At 38.1% G+C, this 19952-nt stretch overlaps 1 protein-coding gene across 1 annotated transcript in view; it reads left to right on the plus strand.

Annotated features, from left to right (window-relative positions):
* The window catches only part of PUX1 (plant UBX domain-containing protein 1), a 66844-nt gene extending 49181 nt beyond the window's left edge, over positions 1–17663 (plus strand). Inside the window, exons 6-7 of the mRNA XM_090016091.1 lie at positions 30–134; positions 17324–17663. Of these exons, the coding sequence (XP_089872217.1) occupies positions 30–134; positions 17324–17526 (308 nt within the window). The 3' untranslated portion in view covers positions 17527–17663. The remainder of the gene's footprint in view (positions 1–29; positions 135–17323) is intronic.
* The last annotated feature ends 2289 nt before the right edge of the window (positions 17664–19952 follow it).

The raw sequence follows: 19952 nt of genomic DNA on the forward strand, positions 1-19952 counted from the left end.
TTTCAATTTTTTTCTCCATATTTTTTCAGATACCACTCCTCCAAAGCAACGACTTAAAGACATGTCAAAAGATTTCTTTTCTGCTGGATTTGTTCCTGGTGCCATTGTTTATTTTGCTTATGATCTGCCAAAAGGTAACTATTCCTCTGAAATGCAATTGAATTTATTTCTGCAATGCAGTACACTTTGTGAGGATTTTTTCACCATCAACAGTCAAAAAGTTCTATATGATGGCTTCTAAAACTTTTAAGGAGGTGTCTTGTTGGTAACTATTCTGTCACGGAATTAATAGATCTGGTGCTGCATTTAGTGGTACAATGATCATTAAAATATTCACGATCTTGAAAATTTCAGGAATAGAAATTTGACTAGATAATTATTTATCAATACATTGTCACAGAAACTCCACCCTTGTTATCTATCTTCTCCCAGCTTTAAGCTAGAAGAGTTCATTCCTTTAATTGAACTTTGGTGATCACTTCATTCTGACTTCAAACCTAGATGCATGTCTTTGTTTTTCCTCTTGATAATATTGTCCTAGGAAACCCTCCAAATTTTCAAATAACAAATTTGTCATATTTTCTAGAGGATCAGTGTTACTGTTTGTTAGAAGATAGTTGTTATATGTATATATATATATATATATATATATGTTCATCTACATATATATATTTATTATATATATATGTTCATAACTTTATATGCATATATATACTTTTGTATGTACATACACACATAGCACATTCCAGGGGTATTTTTGTCTTTTGACCATTGTAATAGGTGTAGCCCCTTGGGGGACTTTTTTGTACTTTTTGTTTTTTATTTTATGTACATTGTTGTATTGTCAAGGGCACTTTTGTCCCTTGACAATACAACAGTCATATAGCTGTTGGGAGCTCCTAACGGCTAGATTTCTAGCCGTTGGGGAGCCCCCAAAAGCTATTTCCACTTCTCACTCCTACTTTTGTATATAAATTTTGGCCTTGAACCCCTTGTAACTTAATGCATTTTTTGTGCATTTTAAATGAATAAATATAATTTTTATATTGTGTGTTTGTTAAGCCCCTAAGTGGCTATTGTGCTTTGCCCTCTTTGTGAAGTTTGTATTGGCCTCTTGTTTGAGGTGTATTGGGAGCTCTTGGTTTCATTGCATGGTATCAGAGCCATTGCTATTTTGTTCGTGGTAAAAGTGTGCTCGTCTGGACGTAAGGTTGTGGATTGTATGATCATGGACTCGTGGTGCCCAAAAGAATTCTGCCTTCATTTTTTTTTCTTCCTCTCTATCTCTCTATCTTTCTCTTTTTGTACTTATGGAGGATGAACAAGAAGTGATCACCACCATGCCTGTGAGGCTCAATGACACAAACTATATGATGCGGGAATCCATAGTGAAGCACAAAATTTGGGAAAAGAGCTTATGGGGCTTGGTGGATGGATCTGTGAAGGAACCAAAGCTCGTGCTCACCAAGAATGAAAACAACAAAGAAATTGTGCTTAAAGGAGATGGGATGAATAAAGCCATTGCCGACTATGTACAAAAGTGGAAGGATTAAAAGATGGGTCATTTCAAAATCATGGGATGACTCATTAATAGTGTTGAAATAAATAAATGTTCTAGCTTAGCAAAGTTTGAATTTGCTAGTGATGCTTGGAAATATCTCCAAAATATATATTATTTAAGAGATGTAGCTCATATATATAACCTCCAAAAGAAAGAAAGAAAGAACCACGACCCAAGGAGATGCGTGCATAATAGAATATTAGAATGCTTTGTCACTCATTTGGGGTGAATTGACTCTCTTGAAGCCTAAGTGGCATTGCCCACTTGACATTGAACTCCGAGAAAAGCAAATCAACTCAGAGCATTTTTATCCTTTCATAAATGAGCTTAGGCCCAAATTTGAAGGAACCAAATCTGCCCTTCTTCATAGATGAGGTGTTCCTTCTATAGTAGAAACTTTAGAGGAACTAACTAGGGAAAAAAATAGATTGAAGGAAACCTCCTCTACCAAAGATGAGGAATCGATGCTTGTTATGTCAAGACCCGAGAATCATACAAAAGCATATAGGCTTCCCCACTTTGAGAGAGGCCAAAATGACTATGGAAAGAGCTCATGTGATTATGGGAAGAGCTCAAATGACTATAAAAGAAACTTTAGTGACTATGAGTACAAGATAAGTGGTAAGATGATATGACACTTTTGCAAAGAACCAGACACATCAAGCCATTTTGCTAAAAAAGGAGAAATAAAAAGAAGATGGCCTCTATGGGATCATCAAACGAAAAGAGTGACGTAGATGAAGGATCCAATAACATCTCCTTTGCCCAACTTATGAAAATCCTTCAACCATTAATCAAGGGTCAATCTTTCTCTCTCTTCAGTGCGTTCGTATCAACATGCGTGGACCTCGGTAAGAACTCTTGGATTCTTAATTCTGGTGCCTCTTTTCATATAACTCTAAAAGAGTCCATACTATCCAAATGTTTAATTAACTCAAATGATTCTTATGTTTCAATTGCCGATTGAACATCTTTGAAAATTAAAAGCTTAGGTACTTTGAAAATTTTTCTAAAAATAATAAAAAAATTTATGTCCCAAACATTAGAGTATTACTCAAACTTAACCTAAACCTCTTATTTGTTTCTCAAATTACCGACCATGAGTGTGAGGTCACATTTTCATCTAATGATTACTTGGTATAGGATCTCTAATCCAAGAAGCTGATTGGGTGAGTTTCTAGAAGAGGAGACCTCTACTACATGGACACTTTGGAACTATCAAATCAAAATTTTTGTAGTTTTGTTGAAAAGAAAAGTATTGAACATTGGCATAAGAGATTAGGACATCCAAGTATGTCAAAAATGTATTTTTTTCTTTTTCTTAAAAATTGTAATGAAAAAGAGTTGACTTGTGAAGATTGCATACTTGGAAAAATGAAATCTCTACCTTTTGGAAATAACCAATTTGTATCTAAAAAACCTTTTGAGTTAATACATTCGGATGTATAGGGACTAGCACCGGTTATGTCTAAAGGAAGAGTTTCTTATTATGTAATTTTTGTGGATGACTATAGTAGACACACATAGATCTACTTTCTTAAACTCAAATCTAAAGTATTTAAATGTTTTCAAAAATTTCGTAGTTATGTTAAAAATCAATTCAAAACATCTATTGAAATATTTAAATCCTATTTCGGAGGAGAATTTTTATCAAAAGATTTTAAAAGCTTTCTTGGTAAACAAGGGATTACCCATAAAAAATCTTGTCCTTATACCCTACAACAAAATGGGTTGGTCGAAGGAAATCATCGGCACATTATTGAAACCACTAGGACTTCTAATATCCAAAAATGTTCCAAAAAGGTTTTGGACCGAAGCCGTCTTTATGACGGTTTACTTAATCAATAGAATGCCTTTCACTATTCTTGAAAATGGTTCTATCGAAGACTGTTTAAAATTTCTCTCGATTATTCAAGATTAAGAATCTTTGGTTGTAAATATTTTTTTTCTAACAAAAATGATAAACTTTCTGCTAAGGTCATTCCTTGTGTTTTCCTAGGCTATGCCAAAAACCAAAAATGATTTAAGTGTTATGATATTGAAAAATACAAGGTTTATGTCTTAAGAAATGTAACTTTTCTTGAAAATGAAAATGGTTTTGGAAAAATTGAGCCTAAGAAACCATGTGAGTACTCTTTTTTGTTTGATCTAATGAATGAGCATAATATTGAAGAAAATAATAATGTTGATATAAGTGAAAGTAGTGATATTCATGATATGCATGAGAGTCTCGATTGTAACACTCATGATGATCATGAAGGTGATATGCTTATTGTTGAACCAAACAATGAACTTCAAACATATTCTTGTCGTACACAAGGCCAACCACCATGTGCATTAGAAAGGTATATCCAAAGTCAAGACATAGATCACTCTAGTCTTAGAAGAACTACTAGGATATCCCGAACACCTAGGAGGTTTGTATCTTTTGAGTCGTTTAAACCCCACTATAGAGCTTGCCTTATGGCTTTACATTCTTACGTAGAACCCTCTTCCTATAATGAGGCCAAATTTTACCTTGAATGAATTGAGGCCATTAATAATGAATTAGAAGCCTTGCAAAAAGTCAAAACTTAGATATTCAATCATTACCTATAGGAAATAAAACATAGGATGCAGATGGGTCTATAAAGTTAAAACCAAAAGTGATGAAACATTAGAAAGATACAAAACTAGACTAGTTGCTAAAGGGTATAGTCAAGAATATGAAATAGATTATGAGGAAACCTTTGTTCCAGTGGCTAGGATGGCCACAGTTCGAACTCTCGTCACTATAGCATTTGTTAAAAAATGACCTATCTTTCAAATGGACGTTAAAAATATTTTTTTAAATGAAACCCTTAATGAAGAAGTCTATATAGAACCTTCACCTGGGTTAGGTTTGGCACATAGAAAAGTTTGATTACGAAAAACTTTGTATGACTTAAAACAAGCTCCTAAGGCTTTGTATGATCACTTTAGTGATGTGATGGTTCAACTAGGATTTAGATCTTGTTATACTGATACTGCCTTGTTTGTTAAGTCCTCTGATGCAGTTATAGTTATCTTACTCCTCTATGTGGACGATATGACCATCACAGGAGGTGATAAACAAGGAGTTAGTCGTATCAAAGATGTTCTCAAGAAGAACTTTGATATGACAAATCTTGGTTTTCTTCGATAGTTTTTTAGGATATAAGTTGCTTACTCACCCTGAGGGTATTTTTTGTCTCAGACTAAGTATGCAGTCAAGATAGTTGAAAGGTCAAGCCTTACAGATGAAAAGAGAGTGGACACACTAGAGGTCATCAACGCAAAAATGAGGATGGATGATGGAGAACCTCTGAAAGATCTCACTCCATATCACCAAATTATTGATGTTATATCCTACATTTCTATTACTCGTCTTGATATTGTCCATGCTATTAATGTTGTTAGTCAATTCCAACATTTTCTTACTATAATACATATGAGTGTTGTAATAAAAACAATTAGATATATTAAAAATACTATTAATCATGGTTTATTTTTGTCATCCTCTTTAGATGTTATTTCATATACTGACTTTGATTGGGGATGAGATATAAATGATCGTCGCTTAGCCACTGTTTTTTGTGTTTTTGTGGGTGATTCCTTGATATCTTGGAGGTGCAAAAAACAACAGAAGGTGTCTCTGTATTCCACAGAAGCCGAATATCGTGCCATGACCACTATAACTTCTAAATTGGTGTGGTTGAGACAATTACTTGAAGATTTGTGGGTTTTCCTATCTGCACCCTCAAAGTTATGCTGTGATAACAAGAGTGTCGTCTATATCACAAGCAATTATACATTTCATGAGCGAACAAAGCATATCGAAATGAATTGTCATTATGTCCGTGCAGAGTTCCTCAAGAAGGCCATTTTACCATATGCGTCATATGAGTATCAATTGACAAACTTCTTCATTAAGGCACTACCATCTCCCAGATTTCACTTTCTTCTTGGCAAACTCTCAGTTGTCGTTCTGTGAGTTTGAGAGGGGTTGTTAGAATATAGTTGTTATATATATATATATATACTTTTGTATGTACATTCTAGGGGTATTTTGGTCTTTTGACCATTGTAATAGGTGTCACTCCTTGGGGTACTTCTTTGTGCTTTTTATTTTGTATTTAATATACATTGTTGTATTGTCAAGGACACATTTGTCCCTTGACAATACAACAGTCATATAGCTGTTGGGAGCTCTCAATGGCTAGATTTCTAGCTTTTGGAGAGCCCCCAACAGCTATTTCCTTGGAGCTTCTTACTCCTACTTTTGTATATAAATATGGGCCTTGAGCCCCTTGTAAGTTAATGCATTTTGTGCATTTCAAGTGAATAAATATAATTTTTATATTGTGTGTTTGTTAAGCCCCTAAGTGGCTATTGTGCTTTGCCCTCTTAGTGGAGTTTGTATTGGCCTCTTGTTGGAGGTGTGTGGAGAGGTCTTGGTTGAAGCTTTAAACCTGCAAATTGGGAGGGAACCATCTGTTATATTTGCAAGAAGCTAGTTCTGCATGCTGGTCCCTTCCATCAAAATTTTTAATATCCAATTTGTAAAGTGACAAATTCACAATTTTGATTCATTTTGCTGCATGAGGTTGAAAGATCATACTTCTAGGTCTGTCTTATCACTATTTGACCTGCTTTCATATAGGCCATGTAAATATCTACTTGGATCTCAATGCTTTCTGGTGGGTCGTCAACAAGAGGATTTGCAGTTTGAAGGTGAATGACGAAGTTAATCGTCAACCTCCTTGAATTCTAGCCCAAATTGCCAATTGGTTGCCTTGTGTTGATGAGATGAGGGTGCCCTATTCTGTCACAGCAAAACAAGGTAATAAATCCCTATCTGATTCTAAATTCCCTCAGAAAGCAGCAGTTCTGGAGGGGAAGAGATTTGTGATGAGCTTGAGAATGGGGGTGGACGGTGAAGTGCATGCTCTTCTGCTTGAAAGGAGAAGAGAACCTCTACTAAGCCATTTAATTCTTTCTACAAATTGCTCTTATGTCATTTTCTGCCCCGGTGTTAACCATAAACAGGGCAACTGGACCACATGGATCAGACTAGCAAATACTAACTCCCGATGCAAGACTCATTTACGCGACTCTATATTTCCTTACTCATCCAACCCAACTCATTGCCTAACTAACCCACACTTGACTCAACAGCTCAGTTCATGACAGCTCTTAAACATGTTATTATGGTTGTGCAAGGAGCCTGATCTAGCACGCTGTATCTGTGCATTGATCATATGCAGAGGGTTAACTAAAAGGCAAATATGCTTGGATAATATGCAGCCACACATCTTTGCTGAAAGAGGGCCACTTTGTAGGATCTCCCCCATAGCAGAAAATCTGTTACAAATATGTCTAGCTATGGTAGTATCGGATTATAGGTCTTTTGCCAATCACGTTTGTAATGAAACAAGCGAAAGATACAAATAAGAACCACTAAGGGTATACAAAAGCACAAACACAATGTGGACAATCACGAGTCCACTAGGGACAATACAAAGAGCCAACAAGAGCTTAATACAAGGCAACAAGCATAAAAAAATAGTCTATTGATAATATGCTTAGCAAAAAGCATAAAACGAATGGGGACAAGGAGTCCCTATTTATACACAGCGACTAAAGGCAATAAGCCTTGGGAGCTCCCACTATAATTATAGCCATTGGGTGCAATCCCAATGACTCTATAGTTAATGACCATAGAGCCCCTAAAACTAAGGAGAAATACAAAAGTATAAAAAACAAAAAATAAGTGCAAAATTGTCCCTGTAGGACAGACCTAATTACAAAAGGTAAAAAAACTAAAATGCCCTTGTTGGGCATTACCTATTACAACACACACACATTGTATATATATATATATGCTTTAATACCCCTCCTCAAACTTACGGTGTAAATACCAAAAGTTTGTTAAGGAGAATAATAAAACGAGCTGCAGGAAGAGCTTTAGTGAAGAAATTTGCAAGATGGTACTCTGGTGTAACATATAGTAACTCGATAATTTCTTTCAGGTATTCATTACGTACATAATGGCAATCCATCTCAATGTACTTTGTACACTCATGGAAGGTGTGATTGCTAGCAATGAAAATTGCATTTTTGTTGTCGCAACACATCTTTGAAGGTTTGGAGATAATTATCCTCATATCTCTGAGAAGATTCCTTAGCCATATGAGTTTCATGGTTGTCGTAACCATTGCTCTATATTCAGCTTCAGTAGATGATCGTGAAACTTTCTGTTGTTTCTTATACCTCAAAGAAATCAGTAAGTCTTTTAGAAAAATACAAAAACAGTGGTTGAGACTCTATCATTGAGATTTTCTCCTCAATCTGTATCAGTATAAGAAAGTAAATATAAGGATGAAGATGTTGATAAGAAAAGCCATTTATTTATGGAGTTCTTTTTATATGTTACAATCCTTAATGTAACACTCATGTGCACGGTGGTTGAGGCATGCCAGAACTGAAACTGACTAGTAGAGTGAACAACATGAGCTATGTCTGGTCTGGTGATAGTCAAATAAGTGAGTGACTCAATCAATTGTCTATAAGGTGTAGGATCTTCAAGAAAAGTGTCTCATCTTCAAGTCTAAATTTTGCATTGACTACTTCGGGAGTCTTCATTTTCTTGTCACGTAAAATCTCATACTTAGCACAAATATCAACAACATGCTTCATTTGAGAAAGAATGTATTCTCTGGGAGAATAAGCAACTTCAATATCTAAAAAATATCTTAACAAACCCAAATAAGACATATCAAAATTTTCTTTCAAAACATTTTTAATTTCATTAACTCCCTATTCGTCATTCTCTGTTATTATCATGTCATGCACATATAGTTGAAGAATAATGTACCAACACCTCCGTCTCCCGTCTTAGCAACTTGGAGCAGCTTCAATGGCTGTTGGGAAAACTCTAAGAAAGAAGAAGAAGAAGACGAAAAAAGAAGATAGAGAATTCTAATGAGAATGGGAGAATGAGGAAGAACTATCCTTGTTAATCCTCCTCGTGAGGGTCTTTATTTATAAATGGGCTTAGGCAAGAGTCTCATATCTAATATAAGAGGTCAATATCTATTAATTTCTTTTATTAATAAAATAAGTAAATAAATTATGAATCCTGATTCATTAGATTTCAAAATTAATTAAGCTAGAGAAGAAAAATAGAGACTTCTTACCTTGACTTGGGATCTAGTGACATGGTAACCTTCTGTGAGGCTTACAGACCCAAACAAAAATAACAGTAATAATGTAATAAAAATGCAAACTCATATGAGTCATAACATTGTTGAATCTATCATACCTAGCTTTAAGATCCTATTTAAGTCCATCTAAGGCCTAAGTCTAAGGATTTTTCCTTTATCCATATAAACTTATTTAATTCTCCATTCAAAAATGCATTATTGATATCTAGTTGATAGATGGATCATTTTTTAATAGATACAACCGCTACGAGGGTCCTCACACTAGTTATCCTAGCTACGGGTGCAAATGTTTCTTCATAGTCAATTCTGTATTCTTAGGAATATCCTTTGGCTACTAACCTTGCCTTATATCTCTCTAGAGTTTCATTACTCTTGGTTTTTACCTCAAATACCCATCTATAACCTATGATTTTCTTCTCTAAAGGTAAGGTAACTATTTCTTGGGTCTTGGCTATGTTAAGTGTAACGCCCCAAAATTTCGACTTGTGATTTCGAAAACCTTATCGAAAAACCTTTCAAAGATTTAAAGTTTTAACTTTTAAAAATGACAGCGGAAGACATTTAGAAAGGAACACAAGTCAACAATCCTGGGTACGTTAGCTGAAAAACCATCATTCACATGTACAACCACTTAAAGAAATTGAAGAAATAAGGCAATAGATTAAAAATCTGCAGTTTATTACAAAATGAGCATTTTGTTCCAAAGTTCAATAAATCTAAAGAAAACTCCAAAAAGACCCAGAGCCAAGCCGCCAACAGAAAGAAGATAAATCTTGATGCATATTGCACCACGCCATCGGCCGCCAGTGAAGTCCTACTCCTCACCTGCCCATGAAATGGGTCAGTTTCATAACAAACCACTAGATGCACGAACAAATAAGTAGAATGAAAATAAAACATGACATTTATGAGATAAACAGTTATGATATTTAAGCAATCAATACAATTGTAATCTATTCTAACAAGTGTAATAGGTGCAAAGAGTTGTTAGTTGAATCATTTCAAGCAGTGTAAGTCTCAATCATCTACAACTATTCATTAAGATATTCTTTAAGTTCTGATATTAACTGGCTTGTGGGTACGCACAGACGCGAAACGTAGAAACAGCCGAGACCGATCCGGGGGTTTATTATGTCAGGTGTTTTCATTAACCCGGATGGCTTACTGAGTCCGCTCCTAAGGGGACGGTCAGTGACCAAGAGAGTAAATCCCCAAAGGCATTCGTGGCCCATGGATGCATCCAACTTCTGCAGAAGTGCCTGGGAGTTACCACCTAGGATAATTTATGGTAATCCCAATTCCCTTAACTCTGATGACTGGGGAAACCGAGTCTGTTGCCCGTGGGGTGGTTGTTAACAACCTGTCCATCGGAGTCTTTGTACCATCCATCCTCTCCCTTGATGAACCGTGAAGATCGGATGGGTACGATGGGGGTTTCTTAACCGCCGCCCCATCCTACATGCTCTGGTCTATTAGACCCACTCGAGCATCTTGCCTGTGAAGGCGAATGGTCACCATTTATGTGATCTCAGCATTGTGCTAATTGCACTCATCGAGGTTGCTATAACCTCATCCTCCAACCATCGTAACCCACATGGGACGTACTTGTCCAAAAGTACGGTTGTACCTCCCTAGAGGTATAACTACGATGAGAGGCAACATTTAATGTTTTATGATTCTTTTGGTTCATACATGACATGTATTACTCTTTTGAGCAATTGGCCTGTGGAGGCCGATAATATCACATCAAAACAATAAAGTGTTGATTCCTACGTCAAGATACTCCATGACCTCACATAAAATTCATATCGTACATGCCTTAAGGTTCGGTTACAATAGCAATTTCAGTGGTTTTCTCTCCATAAATGAGTCTATTCATAAAGTCTACCTTAAGTATGCAGTTCCAACAGAATAAGCATGCAGAACAGACAATCACGAGTTAAGTAATCCTACAGGTAACAGGTAAGCCAATTAACTACTTGATTCTTTCTAAAATGAGTCTACCATTGAGCGTGCAATTTCAAAAGAATCAAAAAGAGTAAAACTCTGACCAGCAAATACTTCTTCAGATAATCTTGTATGCAAAATAACTATTTAATCTCAGAAGTCTTATTTTATTTTGTTCATACAAACTCTTCGTGCGACTTTCCCCTACCTCGGGATGTCGCGCAGCTGCGTGCGTCTACGCGTGTAGATGATACGTGGCTCAGGCCGCGGAGCCAGAGCGGGGTTCGATACGAAGTCTGCAAAAGTGTAAGTATTCAGCGCTACTCTATTTATCATGCGGAGAAATAGAAAAACAGGTCTGCCGATAGAAAAAGAGAGAGGCAGCAGGGGCGTGCTCCTGCTGGCCGAAATCAGAAAAATGACACGGGGCGAGCCCTTGCCTGCAGACAGCCGCGGGGTGATACAGGCTGAGCCCTCTGTCAAAAACACCGAGGCGGCAGGGGGGGGGGGGGGGGGGGTCAGCCCCTGCCGAACACAACGAAGCGGCAGGGGCTGAGCCCCTGCCGGCAACAACGAAGTGTCAGGGGCTGAGCCCCTGCCGGCAACATAAAGTGGCAGGGCCTCGCCCCCCTGCACGACGAATAAGAAATGGCAGGGGTCTCGGCTCCTGCCTGACACAAAAAGAATGGTAAGGGCCTTGGCCCTTACCTGAGGAAAATGGGGAAATGGCAGGGGCCCCAGCCCCTGCCTGACGAATTAAGGGACGGCAGGGGCCCCAACCCCTGCCTGACGAATTAAGGGACGGCAGGGGCCTCGGCCCCTGCCAGAAGCACCTACAAATGGCAGGGGCCTCGACCCCTGCCTGGCAAAATCACGGAGTCGCAGGGGGTCTCCGGCCCCCTGCGTGCCGAGAATCAAGGGTAGAAGGGGGGAAAATCCCTGCTCACCCAGAAGCCAAGAGGCAGCAGGGGGTGAGCCCCTGCCAGCCCAGCAAAACAAAAAGGGTGACAGGGGCATTGCCCCTGCCAGCCGAGACAGGCAGTAGGGGCACTACCGCTGCGCGCCAAAACCCCAGAGGCAGCGGGGCGAGCCCCCGCTTGCCGGGAAACATGCAGCGGCAGGGGCATTGCCCCTGCCTACCTGTGATCGAGAGATGGCAAGGGGGACCAACCCCTGCCAGAGAGAGAGAGGGCTCGGGACGGGGGTGACAGGGAGAGCAACCGACCTCCTGTCGGTTTCCCCATCACCCACAGGGGTGAGGGTGGGGGGGGGGGGGGGGTCGCAGGGGCCTCGGTCCCCTGCTGACACTCCGGCGAATCCCCAGAGGGAGAAGGGAACGACAGGGGCCACGTAGGCCACCTGTCGGGGCCCCGATGGCACAGGGGGGTGGTGGGAGGCTGCGACGGGGGCTGTGAGCCGCCTGCCGACCTCCCGACGAGGTGACAGAGAGGGGGGGGGGGTCGCAGGGGCCTCGGTCCCCTGCCGACACTCCGGCGAATCCCCAGAGGGAGAAGGGAACGACAGGGGCCGCGTAGGCCACCTGTCGGGACCCCGATGGCACAGGGGGGTGGTGGGAGGCCGCGACGGGGGCTGTGAGCCGCCTGCCGGCGAGGTGACAGAGAGGGGGGTGAGGAAGAGAAGAGGGAGGAGAAGAGGGAAGACGGCGTACCTGGGAGACGGTGGCCGGCGTCGGTGGCGTGCGCAGCGAGGGAGGAGACCGGCGCGATGGGGGGGGGGGGGGGGCGAGGGCTGTGAGAGGGAGGTGTGACTCCCCTCGCCCTCCAACGCCTCTCTTAAAGGCATAGGGTGCAACGAATGGGGAAACCCTTGGTGGGTTTCCCTAATCTGCCCGCAAGCGAAGGGGAGGAGGTGCGGCGCTCGGAAATGCTCGGGTTACCTAAAACCCTAAAGAAAAGGGGCTCGGGTCGGGTCCGGACCCGACCCGACCCGGGTCCAAAACAATTTTTTTTTTTTAAATTGCGGGTTTTACATTAAGGGCATCTAATTCTATATTCATTGCTTCGATTCAGTGCAAATTTTTTTAGTTTCATTGTAATGTGATTATTTATGAAAGGAATGTAGTGCTATCAAGCAAGCTCTATAGTTTGGTGACAAGGACTCATAAGACACAAACATATTGAGTGGAATAGAAGCACGGCTTAATCTTCTAAGAGAGGATTCTTCTATAGGGGAGTCATGATCAATCTCTTGATCACCAACTAAGGTCTCTTCTTCGGGAAAAGAGTATTTTTCTAATGCATTTTGAGGATTTCTTTGCTCACATCGGGTATAAACACTTATATCTTTAGTAGATTTTTCAACTACTTCATCACTATCTTTTGTAAAACTACCACTAAGTTCTATACTTTCATCGTTAAGATGATCATCACTTATCATTCAAAGACTTATTACAACTAGAATCATCTTTTCTTGGAGAGAAATCAAATAAAAAAATATAGTCTACTTCCTTTTTTCTATTATCTTTATCAAAACCATTTTCATTTTCTAAGAAAGTCACATCTTTAGAAACATAAAGTTTGTTATTTTTTATATCAAAATATCTATAGCCCTTATATTTTCTCTGTATCCAATGAAAATACATTCAATGGCTTTTGGAGATAGCTAATCTCTTTTGTATAAAAGTACAACAAAAAGTTCATAATTGTTTGAAGTTGGGTGTTATTTTAAATAATTTTCACAAGGAGAAATATTTTGTAAAGATGATGAAGGCATTCTATTTATCAAATAAGTTGAAGTTAGAATGACTTCGGCCCAAAAAACTTTGGAATATCTCTAGAAATAAGAAGGGTCCTAGCGGTTTTCATAATATGTTTATATGTTTTCTTTTCGCTAGCCCATTTTGTTGACTAGTTCTAGGACAAGATCTTTGATGGCAAATTTCATTTTGTTTTAAATAATTTTGAAATTCATTGGATAAGTATTCTCCACCCGAATCAGATCTAAGTACGAAAGTGTTACTTTGAATTGATTTTTTACTATCATGTGAAATTCTTTAAAGAAAGAAAAAACATCCAATTTAAACTTGAGAAAGTAGACCCATACATATATAGTAAAATCATCAATAAATGTAACATAATACAAATAACCCTCTTTCATTATGATCATAGAAGGGCCTTAAACATCTGAATGCACTAACTCAAAAGGTCTTTTAGAAATAAAAATTCTATTTGGAAATGAAATAGATTTCATTTTTTAAAGGATAAAATCTTTGCACATAATATCTTTTTTATTAAAAAAAAATCTTAAAAGAGAAAAAATACATCTTAGAATAACTTGGATGTCCAAGTCTTTTATGACAAGTTTCAATATCATTATCTTAGGCATAATTAAAAAAAAAATTCAAAGGAAGAGATAAAGAGTTTATGAAATAAAGATATCTCCTCCTATGACCTTGCCCAATCCGTTTTCCGGACCTGAGATCTTGCACGAAGCAACCTGTAGATGAGAAGGAGATTTCAATCCATGTTCAAAAATTTGAGAAACGAAAAAAATGTTTAAATTTAACTTAGGAACAACTCTTTTGAAACAAAAAAGTTTTGAGAATTTTTAGAGTTTGATGTTCCAATACTTTTAATTTTAAAAAATGTTCCATCGACAATAGAAGCACAAGATAAATTTGAGTTATTGCATATATCGGATAAGGCATTCTCATGAGAAGTCATATGAAAGGAAGCTTCTGAGTTAAGAATCCATGAGTACATACCTGGATAAGAAGAGGAAGCAATGATGACACCCGATGTAGAAGATGAAGATTTGAGGATTTGTTGAAGTACCACCGTTAGTTAACAAATAGTGTCTTTAAGTTCGCCTCCACTTTTACTTTCATCCTCCTCCTTTGGTGTGGATTCTTTTATAAAAGCCACCTTGTTTCTAAGCTTTGGACAAGCCGGTTTAATATGACCTAGCTTGTTACAAAAGTGAAAAACAATCTTTCTTGATCCTCCATAATTGTTGTTCCATGAGCCATTTTGCCTCCCAAAGTGTGGAAGCTTATATGTTCTTAGACACTACCAACACTTCATCTTATCTTTTAGCCATATCAAGACGTGTTTCTTCTTGGCATACTTCGGCAACATCATCTTCTAAAGGGAGTGAAGATATTTTATGAAGGAGAGATGATCTTGTTTGAATTTCGGACGTAATCCATACAAAAATTGAAAAAATTGCTCTTTCTATTTATTCACGCTTAAGGTTCACATCTTCGGTGACAACCCATTTAGGCTCCAAAAATGCTAATTCATTCCATAGAGGGGATAAAGCACTAAAAAAGTTGCAAACACTCATGTTCATTTGCTTGGTTCTAATTTTTTTTTGCAAGATCTTTTTGAGTATTAATGTCTTTCATGAACAACCAAATTTCATTTGCCTTTTTAAATTTTGCAATATGGACACAAATTTTAATTTCAACATTATTCATAAACCATAAACCATGCAAGAATCTTAGCATACTTATTCTCCCAATCTTCTACTTTTGATTGATGATCTTCAATATCTTTGGTTCGAGCTTCTCCTTTTAGTGTCTTTTCTTGACCTCATAATTTGGTGAGTTTGAGTTGAGGCTCGAGAATGGTGTTCATCACATATCCATAAAGCTTTTTTCCCTTGAGATTATTGTATATAGCAGAGGCCTACGTCATGTAGTTGGTACTATTGAGCTTGAAAGAGAAATCTATCTTGGAATTATGCTTCATGTTGAATGTGTGTCTTTGAGCGAGAGAGAGAGAGAGATAAATGTGGAAGAACGCGTCCACTTGAGTCTCCGCAAGCACCATGAACATTTTTTGGATGCTTTCTCACTAACACAAACACGTGATGGTCACTCTCCACAAGTCTATGAACACCATGGCTCTGATACCATGTAATGAAACAAGCGGAAGATACAAACAAGAGTCACTAAGGGCATATAAAAGCACAAACACAATATGCACAATCACAAGTACACTAGAGACATTACAAAAAGTCAACAAGAGCTTAATACAAGGCAATAAACATAAAAAAAAGGTCTTTATGGATAATATGCTTAGCAAAAATCATAAAATGAATGGGGACAAGGAGTCCATGTTTTTACTTACTAAAGGAAAGAAGCCTTGGGAGCTCTCATAGAGTCGTTGGGAGCTCCCAACGACTCTATAGTTAATGACCATAGAGCCCCAAAAACAAAAGAGAAATACACAAATAAAAAAATAAGTTAAAAAACAGACCTAATTATAAAAAATAAAAAGACTAAAATGCCCCTATTGGCCGTTACCTATTACAACATATATATATGTCTCACACCATGGAAATTGAATGGACAGCAATAAAAGGCTTAGCTAATTAAGGGTATTTACCTTCAAGTGATGAAATGCCATGCATATGTCAAAGCAGAAGAGGTCAAATGGAACATACCTTTGTAAGAATATCACTGGTAATATACTTCTATCTCCTGTGATTGCAATATCTAATGCTTGTTGCCTTGAGTTCTTGTCCTGGAAGCAGTTGGTACCATTCATTTTTCCATCACAAAAGTAGAAAAAAATCATCAAGAAAAAGAGATATAGGAACAAGAAACTCATGGTTTGCACTAGATCCTGAAAACATCACAAATGTATGGATTCATCCTTTTTTTCTACCTAGAAGGAGATGAGCTTTAGGATACTTTGGAGGTTAGCAGCCTCTCTTTCTTAGAAGTATTGGTTCATGGGAGTTTTGGCTTTATGTCTTGAAAGAAGACCACAGATATATTAGTGAAAACTTAATAGTTCACTTTCATGTTTCTGTTATATCGTTGAGGAAGAAGCTGCCTCAATTAACTCCTTACCAGGGTTCTTCAGTTTGGAAATGAAACCTTTCAAATGGTCTGTCCTCCTTACTATAAGCCTATTATTTCTTACCACCAAGATGTGGGAGTCTGTGTTATCTAGATTGCCTTTCTTCCAATGAGGTTAATTAACTTTTGTCTTAGGAGAAAGTAAATATTTGTGTGTGTATGGCATGCAAAGATTATGCAATTTTTGAGGAGGCACCTTCTTTGTTCCAACACATCTTTTAATTTTAGATTTGGTCATATGCATTAGGCGGTGTTGTAGTCATGATGGGTCAGCAATTGAAGTTGAATGAAATAGACCTCCAGTTGTACTTGCTTTACCCTTTGATAAAATGAAGGGTCAAATGTGATAGCTATAGGTAAGGGTGTACATCGGGCAGTCCCGAGCATGGCACCACTCAGTTGTAATTAGGCTCGGCCAGACTAAGTTAATTGGGCTGGGCTGGGTTCGTACTGCAAAATGCAGACCGAGCACAACCAATTATAGGCCGGATAGGTACTCAACAACCCGTCAGGTTCCTGGCCTGATGTCCACCGCTAGCTTTAGGTCCAAATCCTATTGCGGGATTATCCCCATGCTTGCAAAAGAGAAAAAACAAATGGAAAGAGAAGGAAAAGGGAAGAAGAAAAGAGACCATAAGTTGATTCTCTGGAAGTGATGTGCTCAATTCTTTTTAGTGCAGTAGTTCACGTAACATTCTAAATCATATCGCTCTTGGTGATTTTGCTATTTAATTGTTGCCTCATCGTTTTCTCTTCTTGCAGATGAAGAAAGCAAGGATGCAACAAATTCAGCACCATTCCTTCTGAATGATATCATGTCTTTGGCTGGTCTCAGTACGGTTAATCAACAAGCTGAAACTCCCCAGCCCTCACCAGAACCAGTAGTTCCAGAAGCCCCAGTGGAGGTTACAGATGTTCGGTCTGTTGTCAAGAAACCTGTGAAGCCAAAGTGGCTTAAACTCTGAAACGAATAGAGGTGTAATTTGGAATATGCTTCTTGTGCTAGTACCGTCGTGTTGATCTTTGTGAGCTTATGGTGACTGCTTCAATGTCTGTGGTAGCTTGAAAGCTTGTAAAGTTTTAGATTACATGGTGGACTTGACGAACTCTCTCTCTCTATTCATTTTGTTGAAATTTATGGTATGCTTCAAGCACATTCTATCCACGATAACGTGCCTCCCTTGTCATATGGCTGGAGCAATGGGGAGACTCAGGAGCGTTCGGATCAGATACAATCACATTGTACATTTGCAATGTGCTGCTGCACCTGATCACCATCCATCTGTTGTTGGGCCCCACTGTGCCAAGCTGTACAACAGAAGATGAAGGGCTATGTCAAAAAGACATCTAAAGGGACGCGAGTAAGGGGGACACTACACAAAAGCATGTTGAAGTGTCCCTGTGACATAGATGGAAGGTGATCAGGTTCAATGGTACATTGCATTTGTGCAATGTGATTTCACCTGATCCGGTCTGGACTTAAGAGGGGCTGAGGAGGTGCCCAAAGGAGTTTTACACTGGACACCAAAAAGGGAATTGAGATCAGGTGCAATGTGATTGCTCACTTAAGTGTGCTGTTGTACCTGATCACCCACCATCTGCTGTTGGGCTCCACAGTTATCTCAAAGATGGTGGGCGATCAGGTGCAGCCGCACACTAAAGTTATACAATCACATTGTACCTGAACTTCCCTCCCAAAAAGACTGCTTCTATATAGTAAGGGATGTCTGGACCATAAAGGTGATTTCGCCTAAAAAAAATTACACTTTGTGCAGTGTCTTCTCAAAGTTGTGGCCAATTAAACATGACCTCCTGTTTCATCTGAATTCCATAGTGACAAGAATATTAAATGAGCATTTTCGCATACGAGAATTTTAATATTCTTATTTCTCGTTTTTATCAAATTTGTTTGGCACAAATCACCAAGATTTTAAAAAGTAAAAAATAAACAATAAAACCATTACAGATTAATAAAAAACAATTAATGGCTTTCTTCATGAGAATTTTCCAATAAAATTGTTTTCGTCGCATTAAAGTCATGATATATGACATTATAAAGTTGAAACTGCATTCCTTTCTTTTAGGGAAATGTTGGCTACTCTCGTGGGTAAGAAACATTCTTATGAAAAAAACTGTAATTTTTTATTTTTTATTTTTTTCTATATCAGATCCTCTTGATGTGATCTAAATGTTTGGTTTAGTAAAAACCTTTAGATCAAGATTTCCTGATGTAAATGGACTTTTCAAAGGTTGATACAATGTATGGAATTCTCAATCATGAAAAAAATCATAACTTTAGCCTTAACTCATAAACGTGATTCGAGTAGAGTGATGGTGACTGCAACAACGTCATCGTCCAGCTTATGCACTATCAAGCTTGTAGTATACCATGTTTCTTGCTGCCTCTTTTTGAATGTTACAATGTGTCGTGTAGCCCCAGAATTGATCCACCACCCATTGATCTTCTTATCAGCAAAAAGACATTCTATAACCACCCATTGATCTTCTTATCATCATTCCCACATCTTGGATAGTTCACCTTAAAATGTCTTAGCTTGCTACAGACGAAACAGTTATTAATAGAAGGTTGTGATTGTTGGGTTGAGTGTTATTATTATTTTGAACTTAGGTTCAAATCCATGAAACTTGTCATTATTTGCATTGAATTGTGTATGACTTGATTCTGTTATGAACAGTTCAAAATCCGATTCCATGAAGCTATTTTGGTTTTAGATTCCCTTAAGGGACCCAGTCTGACAGGGACTGAAAGAACTCATTTTCTATTTGTACTTCTTTTGTGATGTAGATTGTATAAATATGTGTTATTATTCTGGATTAATTATAAATAAAATTAGTGAATTAATTCATTTTTATTCTTCTTGAACCCTAATTTTAGAAGGAACACTTTTTTTCTCTCTCCTCTTTAACATAATGCATCACTCTATTTCAAATAAACATGTACTTAAAACTTTTTAAGCCCATACTAATATCTCTATAATTGTATTCGTACATATACTTCTATTTGACAACTATAGATCTATGGCTAGGACTAAAAGTATCTTTTCTTCAAGTAAGCAATACCAGTAAAAATTGTATTATACTAGTTATTTTAGTGGCTTTTCTCTTTTTGTTTTTTATAACCAAGGAAAACCCTCAACGAAAACCAGGTCACTTAATGGGCCTGCCATTCTGCACGGTAAAACTCTCGGTTGAGGACACGACTATCCAGTCTTACATGCTCAAGGGGACCCCTCATGCACCAGCGGGATTCGATCATGAGCCTTCATGGCTTTTTTTATTCAAATCTAAATCCATCTCCATATCGAAAGTAATGTCATAGGTAGAGTTTGGTAAAAATGCCTACACTACCCGGATCTAAGGATCCGTACCA

Source organism: Nuphar pumila, chromosome 8, assembly GCF_984573655.1.
Source record: "Nuphar pumila chromosome 8, dmNupPumi1.hap1.1, whole genome shotgun sequence".
Lineage (NCBI taxonomy): Eukaryota > Viridiplantae > Streptophyta > Magnoliopsida > Nymphaeales > Nymphaeaceae > Nuphar > Nuphar pumila.